Source organism: Engystomops pustulosus, chromosome 1, assembly GCF_040894005.1.
Source record: "Engystomops pustulosus chromosome 1, aEngPut4.maternal, whole genome shotgun sequence".
In the NCBI taxonomy this organism is placed as follows: domain Eukaryota; kingdom Metazoa; phylum Chordata; class Amphibia; order Anura; family Leptodactylidae; genus Engystomops; species Engystomops pustulosus.
The window spans coordinates 139,402,260-139,424,159 of NC_092411.1; the positions used below are offsets into that span (position 1 = coordinate 139,402,260).

The 21,900-nt window shown below is 41.0% G+C and overlaps 1 protein-coding gene and 1 long non-coding RNA gene across 2 annotated transcripts in view; one reads left to right on the forward strand and one right to left on the reverse strand.

The window, feature by feature from the left end:
* Positions 1–21,900, forward strand: part of LOC140133955 (stimulated by retinoic acid gene 6 protein-like) — a 107,771-nt gene that overhangs the window by 50,454 nt on the left and 35,417 nt on the right. Inside the window, exons 9-12 of the mRNA XM_072154631.1 lie at positions 1,582–1,649; positions 16,385–16,493; positions 17,386–17,521; positions 20,746–20,821. Coding sequence (XP_072010732.1) covers positions 1,582–1,649; positions 16,385–16,493; positions 17,386–17,521; positions 20,746–20,821 — 389 coding nt within the window. The remainder of the gene's footprint in view (positions 1–1,581; positions 1,650–16,384; positions 16,494–17,385; positions 17,522–20,745; positions 20,822–21,900) is intronic.
* Positions 21,737–21,900, reverse strand: part of LOC140134025 (uncharacterized) — a 40,933-nt gene continuing 40,769 nt past the window's right edge. Inside the window, exon 5 of the long non-coding RNA XR_011856029.1 lies at positions 21,737–21,798. This is a non-coding gene — a long non-coding RNA (uncharacterized lncRNA). The remainder of the gene's footprint in view (positions 21,799–21,900) is intronic.

The window sequence follows — 21,900 nt, forward strand, 5'->3', positions numbered from 1 at the left end:
AGGTCAGGACTGGCAGAGGGTCAATGTCAGAGGCAAGCCGAAGGTCAGGGCAGGCAGCGGAGGAGCATAAACGGGAACAGGTCCAGAGTCGCAACGGGGAGTTAGTACACTGGTGCAAGGCAAGGAAACAAGCTTTCTCGATGGCATAGAGCACAAAGATCCGGCAGGGGAAGTTGGGAGAGGCCGGCTTTTAACCATTTCCTGAAAAGGGCCAGCACCAATCAGTGATGCGCTGGGCCTTTAATTCCTACAAAGCCGGCGCGGGATTGGCCACCGGACGAATGGCAAAAATCGGGACAGGTAAGCGGATGCAGCAGAGCGCTGGGGCACACAGAGGATCACGGGTGAGCCCCCGCCCGAGTTGTGGGACGCAGGAGTACCCGTGATAACAATCAAAATTGCCAAGACACTTCATTGTGATCATCGCACAATCAAGCTGAATGTAGCTGATTCACAGCACACACGTGTGCACGCTGATAAGGGACAGTTGAGGACTCTTTCCAACAGGCATTTACGTCAGGTTAAAAGAGCAACTGCAAAGATGCCTTGTCATAGCAGCAGGCAAGTTTTTGAAACTGCTGGTGCCTCCAACGTCTCCAGAACAACAAGATACAGGGTCCTTCACAGGTTTGCAGCTGTGCGTAAGCCATCCTGTAGACCTCCTCTGGCCCACTGGAGCCATTTCTGCTTGTGTGCAGTGGATAAACAATCTGTGAAGAGTGACTTCAAAACTGTTTTGTTCACCGATGAGTGCTGTGCAACACTCGATTGTCCAGATGGATGGAGTGGAGGATGGTTGGTTGGTGGACACCCCATGCAAACACAGCTATGGTGCCAACAAGGAGGAGGTGGAGTAATGTTTTGGGCATGGGGAGTGAGAATGTCGGCCCCTTTAGGATTCCTGAAGGGGTAAAGATGAACTCCATAATGTATGTGGAGTTTCAAACAGAACTTCCTGCCATGGTTCAAGAAGAAGAACCGTGCATTCACTCTCTTTTCTGCCCCCCCCCCATCAGGTCCTCTGTGTGATCCGTCTGACGGCGACAGGTCCGTGCAATGTCACAGGCTCTGACGTCAGCTGCCACACAGAGGCATACGTCACTGCTGTGCCCCGCACGGGCCTGCCGCTGCCAGACTGATGGAAGAGAAGACCTGCCAGGGGCCCGGAAAGGTGAGTTATTAACTTTTTTTATGAATTGGGCAAACTGGGGCTGGCTGTATACTGGGGCAAACTGAGGCTATATACTAGGGGCATACTGAGGCTGTATAATGGTGGCAGACTGGGGCTGGCTGTATACTGGGGGCATGCTGGCTGGCTGTATACTAGGGACAAGGGTCTGAATAGCTATATACTGGGGGGAGGCTGTGACCAATGCTTTTCCAACCCTAGGCTTATACTCGAGTCAATAGGTTTTCCCATTTTTCTATAGTAAAAGTAGGAGCCTCGGCTTATACTCAAGTATATACAGTATATGTTATTATTGTATATCACTTCTCAATAAATATTTATTTTCCAATTGATAATCCTGCAGTAAATTATAATGCTAGAATTATTTTCTCATGTTCACTTTTTTGGATTAGGATGAAAAATGTTTTCTACAAAAACATCAAGCTGAGCATGTGAAGCGACTATTTCAAAAACCTACCCTGTAAGTTTGATTCCATTTTACATGTATGATACAATTCTACAAGAGGGTAGTTTTGATTTATGATATTAAATTACATGTATCCAAATTACATTTAATTACTGGATTTTACATGTACATGTAAGGATGTGACATCACCACAAAACAATCCAATAAAGGGACAGCACTCACTTTCTACTTTCCACGATCCACAATTTCTTTATTTGTGGATCCTGGAAAGTGAGTGCCGTCCCGTTCTTGGATTGTATTGTACTGGTATCTTCACCTTTGGGACTTGAGCACCGTCTTGTTTGGGACTAAGCACGTAACCTCATAACAAGTGGCAGAGATGTTGAGCATACTTTTGTTCAACGGAAAAGATTACAATCATTTATTCTATGTCAGCAAAGCATGTGAAAAGTAGTGTGATAAGAGAAATGTGACAGGGGATAGTACATTTTACAAATTTTATACTAATCTAATATTCATCACTGCAACTACTCCATAATATAATATTAACTCCTTAAGGACACAGCCATCTTGTAGCTTAAGGCTCAGCCCCATTTTTTGTATTCTGACATGCGTCGCTTTTAATGGTTATAATTTTTGAACACTGTTACTTATCAAAGTGATTCTGAGATTGTTTTTTCTCCACATGTTGTACTTCATTTTAGTGGTAAATGTTGGCTGATAAGTTTTGCGTTTATTTACTAGAAAAAAGAAAAAGTGATACATTTTTAGAAAAATGTGCGAAATTCGAAATCATTGCGTTTTCAGGCAGATAGATTTACCACCTAAATAAGTGGCTGAATAACATTTCTCATATGTCTACTTTACATTTTCATAATTTTTTTAAATGTCTGGATAATTTATTTTGATGTCACGCGGCTTACAAATCAATTATCGATTTTCCGTATTTTCAGAATTTACTATTTCGGGGATAAATTCTGTTTTGAAAAAACCCCTATATAATCAAGCCAATTTCAAATCTGCACCCCTCAATCTATCAGAAACAGCTTTTTGGAAGATTGTTAACCCCTTGAGATCTTCATAGTATTGAATCAAAATGGAGGTGAAATTTAGAATGGTAAAATTTTGTTGGTTATACGTTTATTTAGCCCTAAAATGTACACATTTCCAAAAGATAAAGAGAACACCCACCTTACAATTTGTTATGCAATTTCTCCCGAGAACAGAGACCCTCCACATGTGGCCGCTTTTTCGTTATTGGGGCCATGTGACGGCATTCTTTTTGCAGGATGAGATGCTTTTTCCATTGTTACCATTTTGGGGGGTTGGAATCCCCTATTGTTGAAAATGTAGGAACTTTTTTTGAGGGCAGGAGTAGAAAAGGATTCTATGCTTTTTCTTTTTTTTTTTTTTGGTGTTCACCGATTGTTATGTTATCTATATTCTATGGGTCAGTACGATTACAAGGATACCATTCTTGAATATTTTTTCATACGTTTTTACTAAATTTTCCAAATAAAACCCTAATGTGGGGAAAAATCTTTCATTTTTAAAGTACTTTATGCTCAAGTAGGAAATCACCCGCAAATATACATCTCATACAAGGGTAAGATACAACAAGGTTTGTAATCTCCAAATATATCCATTGCTAGTTTGTCATTCAGTATTTCTCTTTTGTGTTTTATTTCCAGTATATTTGTGTTTAGCACGTACAATATCATATTCACCGTGTGAGGCGTTGGTTCTGCAAATCTTATTTCAGCAGGTAGATTACCGATGTAATGAGTGGAAAATGACAGTTCTTGATCTGGTGATAAATCAAAGGCAATGCGGGTTTATGTTGTGCTGTGTGCAAAGCACAATTGGATAAATTTGATAAATTGATAAATATTGATATATCTGTTACATGCAGAATTACAAGGTGCATGCGGTCTCTTATCTGTATGTTTTCTATGACTTGAATGCATGCAAGAGACAGGTACACATATACCAAACTACATTTATACCACAGCATTATACAGTCAATCTTCCTGAATATGTAAGGGAAAAAAAATGTATGTGCGAATTTGTGCAATTCCTTACTAGTGGTAAATTTAAGGGGTTTACTTTTATTGCCCAGAATGCTGGAAGATATGATTGTTACTTTGTTTTTAAGAAAATAATTAATGAAAAGATAAGTCAAAATACTTACTAAAGGAGGTTGTCTCTTATGCGTGTCCTTATTCGACATGAAAATAAGATTCATAGATTCTCTAAATCCCATGAAGCTTAGTAAGCTACATCAGGCTATGGGCTTTTGGTTTTATGCGTGTTGGCAAAAATTATATTATGACCTCTCTCATTCTTTTCCTAACATCAGGTTTATTGTGGGGCTGCCGCATACATTTATAGGTGATTCATTATTTGCACCCGACAAGGTATTTTGACTATTGCTAATGACTAATTGAGAGCCCTAGTGAAAATAGCGAAATAGAAAAAGCATTTACCATGTACGTTCATCATAGAAATCTAAGTATATTGTACTTGGTGCAGAACATATTTTGTCAGGGTAAAAAGAGTTGAACAATAAATTTAAATACCAAGTACATGGTACTTTTTAATAATACATGTGAAAAATTTAAAATTCTAACAATTGTTTCCTGGGAAAAAGTGTTTTTTCTTAGAAGCTTTTGAAGATGTCACAAGTAAGCCTTTTGGTCATTTACTAGTGAATTTAAGGGGTAATACTCCAGAGCAGTTTTGATTGTAATTAGGATTCTTCCCACTAACTTTACCAGCTCTGTATATTCAAAATAAAAATAAATCAAAAATATCAAAATGAAATTATCTAGGACAGTGGTGGCGAACCTATAGCACGGGTGCCAGAGGCGGCACTCAGAGCCCTTTTTGGGGGCACCCGGACCATCACCCCAGCACACCAGACAGGACTCAAAGAATGTAGAAAGATAAGAAAAGGAATGGCACTCACCGCGTTGTCTCCTTCCAATGTCAATTTATTTGTGCATACTAACAACAAAAAACAAGAAGTGTGGTTACAGGTCGAGGGGAGGGGAGGACGCAGGGACTCAACACATGACAAATAGGACAGCTGTAGCTGGGATGCACTGTACTCCGCTCTCATCCGACCTACATCGGTATGGACAGGGCATGCCGCGCACAACCGTCCCGCATCTGGCGCCAGTGCGGCTGGGTAGCAACCGCAACGTCACCGCAACGGGTCAGCTGTCGCAAAACACGCCCCCCCAGTGACGCCAGCCGGAGGGGCGGGGTTCAGTCGCAGGCTGCGCCGTAATGTGCGCACGACCAAAGGGATAGAATGTATTGCTGAAATTACAGCTGTAACAATCTGAAGGCATTAATGGAACCAAGGGAGTGTGGCGCGGCATGTGCTTGAAATATGTTTAAAGGAAGGGGCTAAGTGGGTAGCAAGGAAAAAAAACGACCTGAGTTTAAAAACTGTTTATCATTAGTACCTCATGTCAGAATGGACATGGGTACTAGTGCTAATTTTTTCCCGGAATCTTGAAGTTATATCTTGTATTGGGGAAAAAACTAGCTGTGTATACGAATACGCAGTAGAATTACATACTATACATAATATTAAGATCGGTGATGTATCTTAACTTTAGTTCTTTTGGGTGGGAAGTCGGGATTGTGGATGCATGTATTTTGTAGCCTTAAATAGGCGTCAGGGCATAGATTCTGGACCATATTAAATAAATGGACTCATGTCTAATTTATCATTGAGTCCCAGAGGACCTAAGGCTCCTGTGCGCAGAATCGATTTCCCCTCTTTTTGTAATAGGAGGCGCTGTCTGTCACCACCTCCTCTCAAGACAGGTACTCGTTCTAGACCTGCGAATCTTAGGGTCTTAGGGTCAGAATTATGGTATGTTTTTACGTGCTCTATTAATCTGGGTGCTCCTGGACCCGTCTTTAGGGACCTGATGTGTTCATAGAACCGTCAATTTAGGCTTCTAATGGTTTTTCCTATATAAAAATTACCACAGTCACAAAAGATCACATAAACCACATAATCAGTCTTACATGTTATGAGGTGTTTCAGTTTCACCATCTGGCCTCCGCAGTTTATCTCTTTAGTCTTTATAAACTGTGTACAATAACTACAACTACCACAAGGGTAGTTGCCTTTCGGGCTGGTCGTCTCTAGCCAGTTGTCGGTGGTAAACGCACTCCTGACTAACTCCGACTTAATGGTTCTTCCCCTTCGGAATGTTATTAGAGGGCCCCTAGCTGCCACTTCGGTAAGTTCTCTATCTGCTTCTATTATGTGCCAGTTAGACCTAATCACTGATTTGACCAATTCGGCCTGGGGTGTGAAGTTCAAGGAGAAAACAAATCTTTCATTGTCAGTTTTACCTGTTTGTTTTTTGCGGGCTCTATTGCCACTACGTATTATTTCCCTATTCTTTTTGGCTCTCTCAAATGCTTCTTCTATGATTATTTCCGGGTAGTCTCTTGCTAAGAGCCTAGTTTTCAGCTCTTGGGACTGTGTGAGAAAGCCCTCTTCTGTACTATTGATGCGGGACACTCGTACAAACTGGCCATATGGGACGGTTTTCTTAACGTATCCAGGATGGTAACTCTGGAAATGTAGGAGAGCGTTCTTGGCTGTACTTTTTCTAAACACTTCCGTCTCAAGGGTTCCATTCTTTTCTACCACCAATACATCTAGGAACTCCAGGCGAGTACCTCCTATATTATATGTGAACAACATGTTCATGGCATTGTGAGTGTTAAGGTATTGGACCATATCTTTAAACTGCTGCTCCGTTCCTCTCCATACCATGAAGGCATCGTCCACGTAACGTTTGTATGTCTGTATATATCTCAAAAAGGGGTTAGTCTCAGAGAAAACATATTTTTCTTCAAATATGGCCAGAAAGAGGTTCGCGTATGTACAGGAGACCGGAGTCCCCATCGCTGTCCCCTCTTTCTGGCCATACCATGTGTTGTTATGTTGAAATGCATTGTGTGTTAACACAAAATGTAACGCGTTACATATGAAATCTATATAGCCCTCGTTCTTATCAGCTTGAGTAAGGATGTCTCTTATGGCTTTTATTCCACTATCGTGGGGTATTCGAGTATATAAACTCTCCACGTCTATGGACACTAGCATGTCCCCTGGTTGCCATGACAGATCTCGTATTATGTCTAAAAAATGATTGGTATCCTTAATGTAGGAAGGTATGTTTCGTAAAGCCGGTCTTAATAGCCAATCAATGTACTGAGACAAAGGTTCCGTTATTGACCCTATGGCGGCCACAATGGGGCGGCCAGGTGGAGACTCTAGGTTTTTATGAATTTTTGGGACAAAATACCAATTTGGTTTCTTGGGGTGTAGGGGTAGTAACTTATCTCCTGTTCTTTTTGATATGAGGCCTTTCTCAACACTTTCCCTCAAAAATATTCTTAATTGGGATAAAAACTTCTGAGTGGGATCATTTTTAAGCTTCTCATATGTTCGTTCGTCTCCCAGTAGTCGTGCTGCCTCCTGTATGTAGTATTCTTTAGTCAAGAGCACTACCCCCCCCCCCTTTGTCGGCCTGCTTCACTATAAGACTTTCGTCATTTTTTAGTGACTTAAGGGCCTTCCACTCCTCTTTGGTAAGATTAGATCCATCTTGTTTGTATATTAGGGCCTTAATTTCCTTGGTTACTTGTTTTTTGAAAATGTCAATGGCGCTACCGGGGTTGACTTGGGGATTGTATGTGGAGGGTACACCCCCTCTAAAGTGCGTGTCTAGTGTGGGTGTGGATGTTTCTTCTTCATCAGCCATAAATAGAAGGCATTCCTTCTCTATCTCGGACAATTTTTGGTCTACAAAAAATCCTAGTGGACTAATGGTAACTGGTACTTCGGCTACCTTGGGCTCTATCTTATTGGTGGTATGTACTGTCTGTGCAAACGCTTTTTTTAGGGCCATCTTTCTCGTACCCCTAAACAAATCAATCTCAAAATCAACAAAATCAAACGTGTCCGTTAAGCAGAAATTGAGACCTTTCTGCAGAACGGACTTATGTGCTGTCCCAAGCTCGACCTGTGATAAATTGGTTATTAAGTCCTTTTCCTGATTCATTTCCAAGAGACTTGTTTGCGTTTCTGGTTCCTCTTTTTCTCTTTTCTGTCTCTTTGGTCGGCCTCTTCGTGTGGGTCGTTTTTTTGGGGTTTCCCTAAAGGGACTAGTACTTGTGATGAAGCGTCAGTTGGTGTACTGGTTGTTGGTCCTTCGTCTGAATAACTAGACTCGGAGTCCGTGGTCCAATAATCTTTCTTCTCTCTATTGCCATTCCTCCTATGTCTGGGTTGGTACGGTCTATTTGATCTGGATCTCCTCTTGGTGTGCCAGTTGAAAATTTGGTTGTTTTCGTAATCCTTCTTGTCCCTCATAAATTTATCTTTCTTTTTTTCTTTTATTGTGGCTTGTACTGGGACTAGCTGTCTTTCCAAACTCTTCATGACTGTCTCCATTTGTTGTGGCGTATGTCTCCTCCTCAATTCGGATTTTGCTTTACACAATTCGGTGGTTACTAGTTGGTGTTCTTCTTCGTTTCGTGAAAGGACTATTCTCATTAGGTTCTTGGAGTGTTCATGGTGTGCCTCTTCCCATGCTCTTATATAGTTAGTGTCATCTGTAAATTGGGAAGGTGGTTTATAGACTCTCAGGCCTCTGGGTACTCTTCCACTCGCGGCATATGACTTTAAAGAGTTAATGGTCCAGAATAATCTCACTTCCTTCTCCGCCAACCCTTTAATCTTGAACTCTAAACTTTTAGTACTGATCACCTGTATGTCTTCTTTCTCATTACACTGCGCAAAAAATGTTTTAATGAAATTACTTCTTCTGTTTTGTCCGTTTCCATATCTGTCCCGGTATTCATATCTTCCTTTGTAAACAATGTACTGGTGTTCAGTGTGCTCTACTCCATGGGAGGAAGTTTTTTATATATATGCTTGTACTTGTAGGACGTGAAAGGCTGGATGGCACTACTGAGAGTACGTCAAATTGACTGCACTCCAAGCAACTGTTCCACGTTCCAATACCCATTTGTCTTTTACTGGGACTCTTTTGATAGAGATCATATAGAAATATATAGACCAGCACCTTAGTCAATTTGACGTACTCTCAGTAGTGCCATCCAGCCTTTCACGTCCTACAAGTACAAGCAGGACTCAAAGAATCTTCCTCCAGTTCCAAGCAACTTAAAATATGCTGCTTCCAGTCATATTTTGATACTTACTTCGCTACTTGGGACTGTAGGAAGAGGGAGAATGAGTAGACAGGGCTGAATTTTCTTTGGAGGACCTCCTGCTGGCCCCACGATTCTCTGTGTACAGAGGTACACTGGAAAGAAGCTAAAATTCTGAAAATTTTGTCTAATTTGTGTCGCATGGAAACCAGCACAGCTGCGCCACAATCCCTGTGCACACACTTTTTAAATACCTGTGCAAGCCATTTTAGCCTAGAACAGTGATGGCGAACCTTTTAGCGGCCGAGTGCCCAAACTGCAACCCAAAACCCTCCTTATTTATCGGGAGGTGCCAACCAAAAATTAAAGCAGTAACTTATTGCTTCCTGTTCAACAACTTTTAATCATATTGGCCTCCTGAGGACAGCAACACAGTAGAAAGATGGAAAATTTTCATCATTTTAGCTTCTTTCCAGTGTCCCTCTGTACACAGGAGCGTGGGGCCACCAGGAGGTCCTAAAATAATTCGACCCTGTCTAATTCTCCCTCTTCCTACACTCCCAAGTAGCGAAGTAAGGCCTCTTCCACACTAGCGTTGCGTTTCACGTCAGGGTGCAATGCGTGAAAAACTGACGTTTTTGGCTGCGTTTTTGTTCCATTTTTCCTTGGAGTAATTAGCGTTTTTGCGTTTTTCACGCGCGTGTTGTTAGCGTTTTTTTTGCGTTTTCGGCACATTTTTCACGCGCGAGTCAATGGGAGACTCAAGCATTTTTCAAAGGGACCATGGTTTGGGATTAAAATGTGTTATTTAATTGAAAAATAATGTCTTCTGATAAGTTGCAAACATCTGCGATCTATTCTTCACTGTTCCCCGTGTATATTATCTCCCGACAAGTTAGCAGATGTGAAGAACAGTGAAGAATAGAATAAAAACAGTGAACACAGTGAACACAGGATCATTTAAGAGAAAAACACAGTGCAGAACACAGTGCAGAATAGATTACAGAAGTTCGGCACATCTGCTTACTTGTCGGGAGATACGCGCGGAATGGTGCGCCCAAAATAGCATGTGAAGAACAATATATATGTGTGTGAAGAACAAATTGCAGATGTTTAAATACATCTGCAATGTGTTCTTCACACATATATATTGTAGCACTTGATATGTTTTTCAGGGTGCAGTCACACGTGGTGTTTGCAATGCATTTTTCCACATTACCATGCTTTTGGCTGGTTTGAAACTGTTTTTCTTCATTCCCAGCTGTGTTTTAACATTTTAATTGCTACTTACACTTCCAGCAATGAGGAAAATTCCTTTCAAACCAGCCAAACACATGATGACATGTAAAAATGCATTGCGAACACCACACATGTCCACATGCACATTTCAAACACATCATGTGAACTCAGTTTTAAGGTCCAACATAAAGCAGGACCTCATATTAACAGAAATTAGCAAATCCTCAAATTGTGGCTCCTTATCTCCCGCTCATATTGTGCCCCCTGGAATTGTGGCAACCTCATCTATTCTTCATATTGCGCCTCTTCATCTCCCCCTCATATTGTGGATCAACTCATTCTCTCCCATATGATGGCCTCTCATCTCCCCTCACTGTAGACCCCTTCATTCTTCCTGGTATCTCCCCCTCTTATTGTGGGACCCATTATTTTGTGGCCCCTCCTCATCTTCTCGCACTTTTTGTGGGCTCCTTACTACCTCTCCCTCTTACTGTAACCCCCATATCTTTTGTACCTCCTTATTTATGGCTCCCTCATCTCCCCCCTCTTACTGTGGGCACTCTGGTATCTCCCCTTCTTACTGTGATCCCCTATCTTGTTGGCACCCCTCATATTCCCCCTCTTATTTTGGGCCCCCTGATATATCCTGCTGTGACAACCTATGACACGACACAGATAGAGTTGAAGTCCTGAACAGATTAAGCAGGGGGCAGGGCCACACTGGTGGCCCAGTCCAACCCTGCTTATACAATATTTCGCTGACATCTTGTCAGTACTAAGAACAGTTGGTGAAACACTGGTAAAGGCCACTGCTTCAGTCAGAAAATCTATTTTGTGCCTGTCAAGCAATGATTTAATCTCTTCCATAGGGGAAATGGCTTTGAATATCTTAAGGGCAAGGTCCGGCAATATGCATGAGTTGCTCTTATCACACAGAATAAATGATTGTAATCTTTTCTGTTGAAGAAAAGTATGTAATCATGTGTCTATCACATGTCTTGGTTTTAAAAAAAATTAAAAAAATAGTGTATACATTTCTATGCTTACATGAACACTCACTGGCTTAATGAGTATACAACAAATGTGTAAGGAAATCTGTCAGCTGTCGTAGAAGTAAATTGCTAAGGAATGGGCTGGGGAGTGAATTTTAGAGCATAGGATCTCACACACACAAACACAAGAAGGAGAGTGGGGCATATTTATCAGGACCTAGCGCCACGCTAGCTTATTGCTAGCACTTGAGATTATTTGCCGCAATCTGCCACCTTCACGCCAGTGGGGCGTGAAGGGGGGGAGGGCGTGTATCCAGCCTGGAGTGGGCCGGTGCGGGGAGTTCACCTCAAGTGCATTGTCCGACGAGAATGCACTGTGCCGCGATTCACTAAGATTGTGCGCCCGATATCCTGCATGTGTCACTTCCCTGCTCAGGTCCGCCGGCCCACCCCCCGATTTCTGTTGCATGAAAGCCGGCAACTGCGCCAAAATCCGATCGCGTGCAACAAAGCCCCGGTTAAATACCTGTCACAGCTGTGCAATCCCTGAAAACATTGGAATATCTGGCGAAAGTGCGATTTGCGGACCCTTAGTAAATAAGCCCCAATGTGTCTGGAGATGTGGATAATCCCTGTGTTACAACGCAGAGAAGTAAAGACTATGAATCTGCTACAGATCCATCACAGAGCACAGAATTACATTTATATTAAATTTATACTTGAATTTAATTTTATACTTGAATTAATTCCACAATCAGATTGGTAGCAAAAAGGGCTGAGCCAGCCCTGTCAAGGCCAAGTGGGTATGGTACCTGTCGGAAGTGGGGGGGGGGGGGGGGGTTTGACAAAAGGTATTGACGCTCTATCCTGGGTACCAAAATTAGAGTGTAGGGTACAATTAAAAAGATATTATCGCCTATGAAAGGCTTACTGATGATGAGAACGGTAATTTTATATAATCGGAGGAATACAAATACACCTAGGATTCAGGACTGGTTGAAAAAAATGGTACTAGGTGAATATTATGATGGGTTTGAGGGAGATGGCAGGGTTGTGTTGCGAGAGGTGTGATTCAATAGGCCAAGGAAATGAAATATGTATAGGAATAATTTGAAGTCCTAATTGGAGTGTTATGTAATATGTCACCAGTCACAGTGAGTGGGAGGAGGAGATAAAAATAAATTATTTATTATGTTTTTCTGCTAAAGGGATGAAAATAATGTTGGTAAAGTGTTAAGAGGTTATTGTAATAATGATAATGTCTTTGTAAAACATTGTTAAATTTTTATCTGTTTGATAATTTTCTAATTTAAAAATTTAAAAAAAATAAATATCCTTAGCCGGTGGAAAACAATCCTATTGCTCTAAAAAGGTTGCCATCTTGGGATTCTAAATTTGTAATGACTTAACTCAAAATACTTTGGGAGGAGGAAGCCACAGCACCGAGGAATAGGATATGAAGAAGTCTTTATTGGTGCATCATCAAGGCATAAAAAAGCGACGTTTCAATTCTAATGCAAATCTTTTTCAATGCTTGAAAAAGATTTGCATTAGAATCGAAACGTCGCTTTTTTATGCCTTGATGATGCACCAATAAAGACTTCTTCATATCCTATTCCTTGAAAAAGATTCGCATTAGAATCGAAACGTCGCTTTTTTATGCCTTGATGATGCACCAATAAAGACTTCTTCATATCCTATTCCTCGGTGCTGTGGCTTCCTCCTCCCAATGTGCTGCTTTTGAAGTTCTGAACGCCTGGACTTCTGGCTGCGGGCACCAAACCCCTGGAGGGATTAGTGTGGATTGCTGTTCCAGGCAAGCTTTTATACAAAACCTTGTTCAGAATAAGTAAAAATCCCACAAGAATTGTGTTCCACTGGCCGTCACCCACAATTCGCAGCTGGAAGTGCTAAAAGCCACCTTCCGTAAATGGCATATTATTCTACCTTATTCCTGAATCCTTTTCTAATCAGGAGCTCATTGCTAACTTTTCCTGTAATATCAGGAGTATTAATGTGTCTTTGTCAAACTTCACACGGGACAAAATGTTACACATATGCTACAAAGATACTGGACCCAGGGACTTCTTTTCATAGCTCATTTTATTTTTGTTTTTTCATTTTATGACATCTATCCTCTTTATTTACTTAACATGCTTTGTGGTATTATGCCTTATGAAGTGTACTAGGTGGTCTTAAAGGACCTCTACCATCAGATTTCCTGTTAATAGATGACTATTACGTACCTCCCCTTCCCATCCCTGTGTGTCCCAAACTTAATTTCTTATATCTTTCCGTGGCCGCATTTCTGTAAAAAAAATTTGTTTTTAAGATATGCAAATTAGCCTGTGCTGCTCTGCAGAGCACCATCAGGCTCCCCCGTGATATAATACCAGCCGCGTTCTGAGAGCTGGTGATGTCATAAGCTCTCACCAGCTCTCAGAAAGCGGCTGACACGGCCCCAGGGCGAGCATAACTTATATTACAGTGGAGTCTGATGCATATCTCATAAACATATTTTATACAGAAATGCGGCCAAGCAAAGAAGTAAGAAATGAAGCTTGGGACACATGGGCATGGAACAGAGAGGAACGTACAAGTCATCTACCATCAGGTAATCTGATGGTAGATGTCATTTAAAAGGTTAACTGCAATGCCAGCACTTTTCACAGGTGTTAAACATGCCGGTTTGCAGCAATATTCAGTAAACACCCTGGCAATATGGAGGGTAAAATATAATTTGTAAAAGATAAAAGAGAATACATAACCACGACTTACTACTGCAAAGGAAGTGCTATTTTGTGTAGGATACGTCCCATACATGTCCACCATACCACCCATACCTCTGTTTTATATTCCATCTACTCCTTCTGTGCTAAAATTCCACTTTAAAAATATACACTTAAAGTGGTTTTCCCATCTGGGCATTCACATTTAATAAATTCATTTGCCATATGTAAACATTTCTTCAATTGGATGTTATTATAAAAATGTTACTGTGTGAAGATAATTTCTCATAAATGTAATCATGTTGTCCCCTAGAAACGAGATAGCTTCCTTGGATACAACCACCTCACATTTTGGCAGCGGTGGCCAGACATGCGCTATTGAGTCCTGCCTGACCACTTGGCTTCAGCGATCGTTATCATAGGACGGCTGTGGGACCTGCAGTAACTACCCATCATTTCATATACAAAAACCTTTTGTTTCTTCATGCAATCCCTCCAGCAGGGGTGGCCATATCCAAGAAGACAGTCTTGTTTCTAAGGGACCATATAACTACATTTATGAGAAATTATCTTCACACAGAAACATTTTTTTAATAACATCTATTTGAAGAAATGTTTATATATGCAGATTAATGAAATTGATTGTAAATGCCCAGACGAGAATACCACTTTAAGGCTTAAGTGCGTTGGGGGGCTATAACAAGGGACCTCAAGGAAAATTCTTACGTGGAGACAGCTGGAGACGCTAGAGAGAAGTCTGAAGCAGTTTATTACTGCTTCTGCCTTCTCCTTTTTTTACACTACATCACAGAGTGAGAAAGCACTATGCAATAAATAGAAGCAGTGGCATTGTCTGGTGTGATGGGATTCAAGTTTCCTGTGTAACAACTTCCTAGTGATGTTATTTAATATTCCCTGTTATGTACGGGGAAGCAGGAAAAAAATCCAAATGTGGCAATATTGACAAAAACCCACACTTGTGCCATTTTCTTGTGGACTCTGTTTTACATCTTTCACTGTTCACAAATGACAGGATACTAACATGGGGATACCAAATGTATATTTCTTGTAAGGTTTTATTTTAAAGGTTTTATTATGTTATAATACATTTTCAAAAATGCATCACGGGTGTTAGCCATGCATGTTTGCAACAATATTCAGTAAACACACTGGTTATATGGAGGGTAAAATATCATTTTTAAAAAATAAAATAGAATACATTTCCATAATTTACCTATGCAAAGAAAGTACTATGTTATGTCACATGTCCACCATACCACCCATACCTTTGTTTTTTATATTCCACCTACTCAGTGTATATTTAAAAATATTCAATTAAAGCTTAAATGCTTTGGGGAGCTTTAACAGGGAACCTCAAGGAAAATCTATAGGTGAAGTATCTCCATGTGTAGTGTCCTTTTTTAAATTCCATGAGGAGCAGATTCCAGAAATTGGTTGGTTTCCAAACAAACCCACAGTCATAAAATCAATCAGATGCAAACAGAAGTCACTAATAATAATTCTTTATTTATATAGTGCACACAGATTATGCAGCACAGATTTCTAAATCAGTCCCTGTCCCCATGGGGCTCACAATCTAATCAATTAGTGTGTTTTTGAGTGTGGGAGGAAATCAGAGGACCAAGAGGAAACCCACGCAGAACATACAAACTCTTTGCAGATGTTAACCTGGATGGGACTTGAGCCCAGGACCCCAGCGCTGCAAGGCTGTAGTGCTAACCACTGAGCCACCATGCTGCCCCACTCATCTCTATGTATGTGAAAAATACAGAGCAAGTAGTTAGATATCACCACAACAGGGTCAGACATACAAGAACGTTTTTGGGATAAAGAAACATCTTCTCCACATCCAGTCTCCTTAAACACTGTTCACACTTATCCTTTCCAGCGGCTTTCAGGCAAGGATCAGAGTCAGTGAGGAGCTGTGAAAAGACATAATGATAGAGCAAATCATCCCAGCATTATCCTTTAAAGAACCCAATATATTTTACCTTATATCATATCCATTTCTATAGAGGATATTTATACCATCACTAGTGCTATATAAAACACACAATTACCTACAATATAGATATCAATGTTTTACTATTCAAAAAAAAAACTGCCACTTTTACATCAACCAATTACAAACCAAGCCCTAAAGGCGGACTTGAAAAAGAGGACACTTTAGGATCTGAAAGAGAACTTTGGCAGGTATGCTTCGTAATAGACCCAATGGGAAACTTTACTTCTGTCAGTACCATCAGCAGACCCAGATGGAAACTTTATCAGACATCTAGTTCTATAGTAATAACAACATCCCCTACTACAATACCACTGCCCAGTACCTCCTCTCAACATTCCTCTTCAGTTCTACCAATGCACTTCAGCCTAATTTGCATATTTCTAAAGTGAAGATTTTTCATGGAAGGAGCAGCTTGACAATAATAACATAGGTATGGCTGACAAATGTGGGAATAGTCCTACATAACATAGCAATTAGTTCGGGTAGGTATATTTAGATATATTGTAGTAACAGTTTACCTTTGGGATGTACATTTCTTCTATTTATCTCAAGCAGTGGATTTATTTGAAATAATTTATTATATCTTAGAGAACGGAAAAACTGGTTTCAAAGAAAAATCTATACATGGGACCCGTGTTTTAGATTTCCCAGCAGGATGATTGGAACTACGGTCCTGTCACTGTTGTGCCTGTATATTGTAAGTTACCGTACAGAAAATTTTGATATTTTTTTCTTATGTGTTCCCTTTCTAAACCAAATTGTTTCGTGACTCGACTCACACGTGTATTGGCCTGCTGGTCAGCCATTATGAACTAAAAATGTTCGCTTTAGGTTCCGATATAAGCAGCAGAATCTGATCATCTCTGTTCCTTATTCATAGGATAACTAGTTATTTCCTGGGATTTATTCCTTAATATGTGCCATATTTGGACATCTACTGCTCACTTTTGGTATTGCAGATTTATTTCTCATGAGCCTGAAGGAAAGGGTTAATGTTTGCCATATTTATAATAACTTTTATACAATGTTGATTGTGATTGTGATGTCCACCATTGGTGGGATGTCTAGAACTTCTCCCAGATTAGAAGTCTCTCTAATGAGCTTCCCTCCAGACCTGTTACCGAAGCAGCCAACTTTTTTCTTCAGCCCCAAGCCATAAGACCAGGACTGTGAGCTACACCAGACTGCTTTCATCGTGTGTGATCCCTGGCAGCTGCTATCATCACGTGCCTCCCATTCAACTTCTTACCAATGATCCCTTTACCAGAAGTACACAGGGAGTGCCCTCCATCTTATTGCGGCCTCCCTCTTGGATTCCCTCGATGGCCCTTCCCGTTGTGGATGAGGCCTGTACCCCTGGTCCAAGCTACCCATTAAACGACTAGTGCTAGGCCTTGCTTAAAGCCAGTCACACGGGTACCAGGGGAATCCAGCAACCCCCACACAAAAAGGTCAGGCTCTGGTGGGAGGAAGTTACAAACAATATTTCAAAGACTATTTAGAAGATGCATGTTCATATTTGAAGCTTTTTGGAACAAGGAAATTTTATTTTATATTATTTCTGTACTATGTGTCCTTTTTTTCAACAGTTTATTTCTTTGGAATACAGCATACACAGGGCGCTTTCATATTTGCTAAACAGTTTGGAAACAATGTTGGAGTTGCTAGGACCCAGCTACAATCACACTGTTTATTCAGTGCATGAGTTCAGTGAAGCATTCACAAGTAAGCATTTCATTTGTGGTTTAAAACTTTATTTATTAATTTATTTATTTTTAAACAAAGGTAAAATTTCCAAAAATTAAATGTTTGGCAAATCCTAGAGTCTACTTAAAGAGATTCTTATCATTCAAATCACATCATCCTTCCTTTGGTTCAGTGAGCTCATAGGACTTCAAACTGATAGTGGTTTGAAAGAGAAAATTTAGGCCTCCTGCAAACAAATGCACACAAACTAAGGGTCTCTTTATTATTTTTGCAGACAGCGGCCCACATTTATCAACAAATAGTGCAAACTGCACTATATGCAGTTTCATTGTTGAGTGTGCAGTGTGAGACAGATTCATGAAATGTGTGACACAGTCTTCATTAATGTGGTGCCCCCTGCACTGCTCGGGAAGTGTGCACCATTTTTTTTATTGCACTTTGTTCATGCTGCAGTGTGGTGATAGAGCAGTAGACTATCGCAGTAGGTGAAAGCATTTAATGTCACACTGGGCAAAAGGGCGAAAGGTGCTACGTTGTCATAACACATGCATAAGATTATAATCCTCATAATCCATACACCAGACTGTGTGACACAAGAACCTACTCAGGTCTCAACTATCTACAAAAAGCTGTGGCTTAGCCTTTTTACCATGTTAGTGATTGCTACGATGACCCTTATATGTGCATGAATATACCAGTATATAGCTAGAACTATGCTCAGATTTACTCTGACACAGCTATGTCCAAATGATAGAGCTATGACAGAGTGACCGAGTGAGGCTGCTATGGAGACAATTAAATTTGGATAGTGCCTGTATGTGGCAGTCCAAAAAAGTTTTCAAAACAGAGGACCGGGTAGGTGGCCCTCCAGAAAAATTAAATACATAGAGTACTATATAGCTAGAGCCAGTTGGCCCTGGCAAAAAATAGCCAGTTGCCTCTGCTTTAGTGTACAAAGAGGAGGAGAAGGAGGAGAATGAGGAGGAGGAGTGCATACATGAGAATTATTCAGGTTCAGCTGCTTTCACCTGGTGGAGAATGGAAATCATGAGAAATCCATGCTGGATTCATCTTGATAAGCGTCAGCCTGTCAGTCGACAGATGTGTACGCTTATCGGTGATGATGCCACCAGCTCCACTGACAACTTCACCACTGTCTGACAACCGTGTCTCCTCATCGTCTGACACCTCTTTACACACTTCTTCCACTACGTCAACAATGTAATCATCAACCACAGACTGCGACCGTTGGAAAACCTGGGCATCGGGAAAGAGCTCAGCAGCAACCTGAGAAATGGTTTGTGACTCTGGGAAGGGTCCAGAAAACAGTTCCTCTAAGTATGCCGGAGCAAATTCCAAATTTTCCTGGGAGGGGGCAGACTGGGGGGAAGGAGGTTGAGGAGCTGGAGGAGTGCTCACTTGGGTAACATGGGTGGACTGCGTGGAAGACTGACTGGTGGACAAATTACTTGAAGCATTGTCCGCAATCCACAACATCACCTGTTCGCACTGTTGTGGCCTCAACACTGCTCTACCACGAGTCCCAGTAAGTTGAGTCATGAAGCTAGGGAGTGTAGCTCTGCAGCGTTCCCCTGCTCCCTCATCAGCAGGTGGTGTCTCACCCCGCCCAGGACAACGGCCTCTGACCCCTGCAGTAATTGGATGCCCGCACCCTCGTCTTCTACCCTTAGCCCTCGGGTTTAACATTTTACAAATTAAAATCTATTCTATAGACAAAAGAAAAATTTATTTTTTTTGGTTTTATAGAACAAAACGTGCAGAAGAAATCAGCAACCTCAGAAGATGATTGCTATGGCTACTTTCTAACCAACACTGACAGCACACAAAAGGATTTTGTGCTGTGACTGTCACTTTAACTTTTGAAAAACGCTAATGTAGCCCTAACAAGGGCTGTTGGGTTCTTGTAGAATCACTCCTGCCTAACAGTAATCTAATAGAACACCCTAACGCTATCCCTGCAGCAGCAGCAGCTCTCTCCCTAGCGGCATCCAGACACAGAATGATCCGAGCAGTGCGGGCAGCGGCTAGTCTATCCCAGGGTCACCTGATCTGGCCAGCCAACCACTGCTATCGACATGTAAGTGTACCATGTGATGCTGGGTGTACTGCAGAGTCTTGTGGCTTGTGATTGGCTCTGTTTCTGGACGCCAAAAGCAAAACGTCATTTGCTCGAGCTGGCGAAATACTCGTCCGAGCAACAAGCAGTTGCGAGTACGCTAATGCTCGAACGAGCATCAAGCTCGGACGACTATGCTCGCTCATCTCTACATCTAAACCAAAAAAAAATTTCTTGAGGTTACTGTACACTTATAAAATATACCAGTTTCGACTTAAGAACAACCTAAAGCACCTATCTTGTATGTTACTTAAAGAATGCCTGTATTTAATTTTCCATGCCATGAACTGGGAAGCGAGAAAAAAAATGCAGTGAAACTGGTGAACAAATAAATTAATTTGAGCCATTTTCTTGAGGTCTTGGTTTTAGGGCTTTAACTGTGCGCCCCAAATGACATGTCTCCTTTATTCTTTGTGTGGTTGCGATCACAGCAATACTAAATTTATATAGGTTTTAATGTGTTTTGATACATTTTAAAAAATTCAAACCGTCTGTACAAAAAAAAATATTCATTTCACCATCTTCTGACGCTATTAACTTTTTCATACTTCGGTATATGGAGGAGTATGACATGTAATTTTTTGCAAGATGAGGTGATATTTTCATTGCTACCATTTTGAGGACTGTATGGCCTTTTTTCACTTTTATTACAATTTTTATATGTTTTAAAATGGCAAAAAAGTTCAGTTTCAGACATTTGGACGCTATTTTACATTAAGGGGCTAAACGCTGGGAATAACTGTTATAATTGATATTTTGATAGATATAAATCTCCCACATTTTACAGAATAACAGGTTTCCACCCAACAAACAAGCCCTCCAACAGTTAAAAAATAGTAAATAAAATGGAAAAGTGCTGCTGTAAGTAAGCGATTAAGGACAAAAACACAGGTTGTCAAAGTCTAGGATAACGGTCACACAATTTTTTTTCAAATGGGAACGAGATAAAGCTCAACATACTAGCAACATTGCATGGCCATTGTGTGGGGTGTATAGTGTTGTCTTTGGTCTCATGCACTGTATAGTCATGCCCTAAAAGGGTGTATACATTATTAAGTGTGAAGGTATACAGTTTATTAAATAAATTAATTTCTTTTTTTTTCAGTTGTTTGGTTTTTTACTACTTTTCTATCCTGTGTAGTCACGGTATCCTATATTCTTCACATTCTAGTCTGCTACAGGTAAGCTGCTTCTCCTAAATAAAGTAAACTGTTGCAAGCCCACTGGGAAAAATGTCCATCAAGTTTTATTTTGTTAAAGAGAACCTGTCACCCAAAATAAACACTCTAGGAGCACTGTAGCAGCTCCCTAGCCCTACTCCAGTAATAGCAGTGTTAAATCGCTAGCTTTATCAGAACATACAGATAAGCTAGGATACACTGCACTACATAGCTGTCTGAACGCCGGACCAAGCTTACAGAGGTCCGGCGTATTCATGAGGGGGTGGTCCAAGGCGCTCTCCTCTCCTTAGCGTCTCCGCTGGACTGCCACTCCCACACTATAGGCTGATGGTGACTGCCAGTCTCCATTCTGCAGTCACCATCTCCTCAGACCGCCCCCTCATCGGGTTTGGTAGCTTTATCAATATGATCTGATAAAGATAGCCATGTAACACTGCTATTACTGGGGTAGTACTAGGGAGCTGCTTATTTTAGTAAGTACTCCTAGAGGGTTTATTTCGGTGACAGGTCCTCTTTAATACAGTTTTGCCTTTAAAAGATATTTAGAATGATCTAGAACAGTGGTGGCGAACCTATGGCACGGGTGCCAGAGGCGGCACTCAGTGCCCTTTTTGTGGGCACCCGGGCCATTGCCCCAGCACACCAGGAAGGACTCAAAGAATCTTCCTGCATTTCCAAGAAACTTAAAAGATTCGGCTTTCAGTCATATTTTGATACTTACTTCGCTACTTGGGACTGTAGGAAGAGGGACAATTAGACAGGGTCAAATTATTTTTGGAGTACCTCCTGCTGGCCCCACGATTCTCTGTGTACAGAGGGAAACTGGAAATAAGCTAAAATTATGAAAATGTTCCATCTAAAATGATTGAAAGTTGTTGAACAGGGAGCAATAAGTTACTGCTTTAATTTTTGGTTGGCACCTCACGATAAATAAGCAGTTTGGGCACTCGGCTGCTAAAAGGTTCGCCATTACTAATCTAGAAGAAAAAACAGTTAAAAGAAGTTACTATTGATAAAATAAATGAGTTTAGCTAATGTGCTTTTTACATGTGCTTCTCATTACATTTGCAAAATTCTGG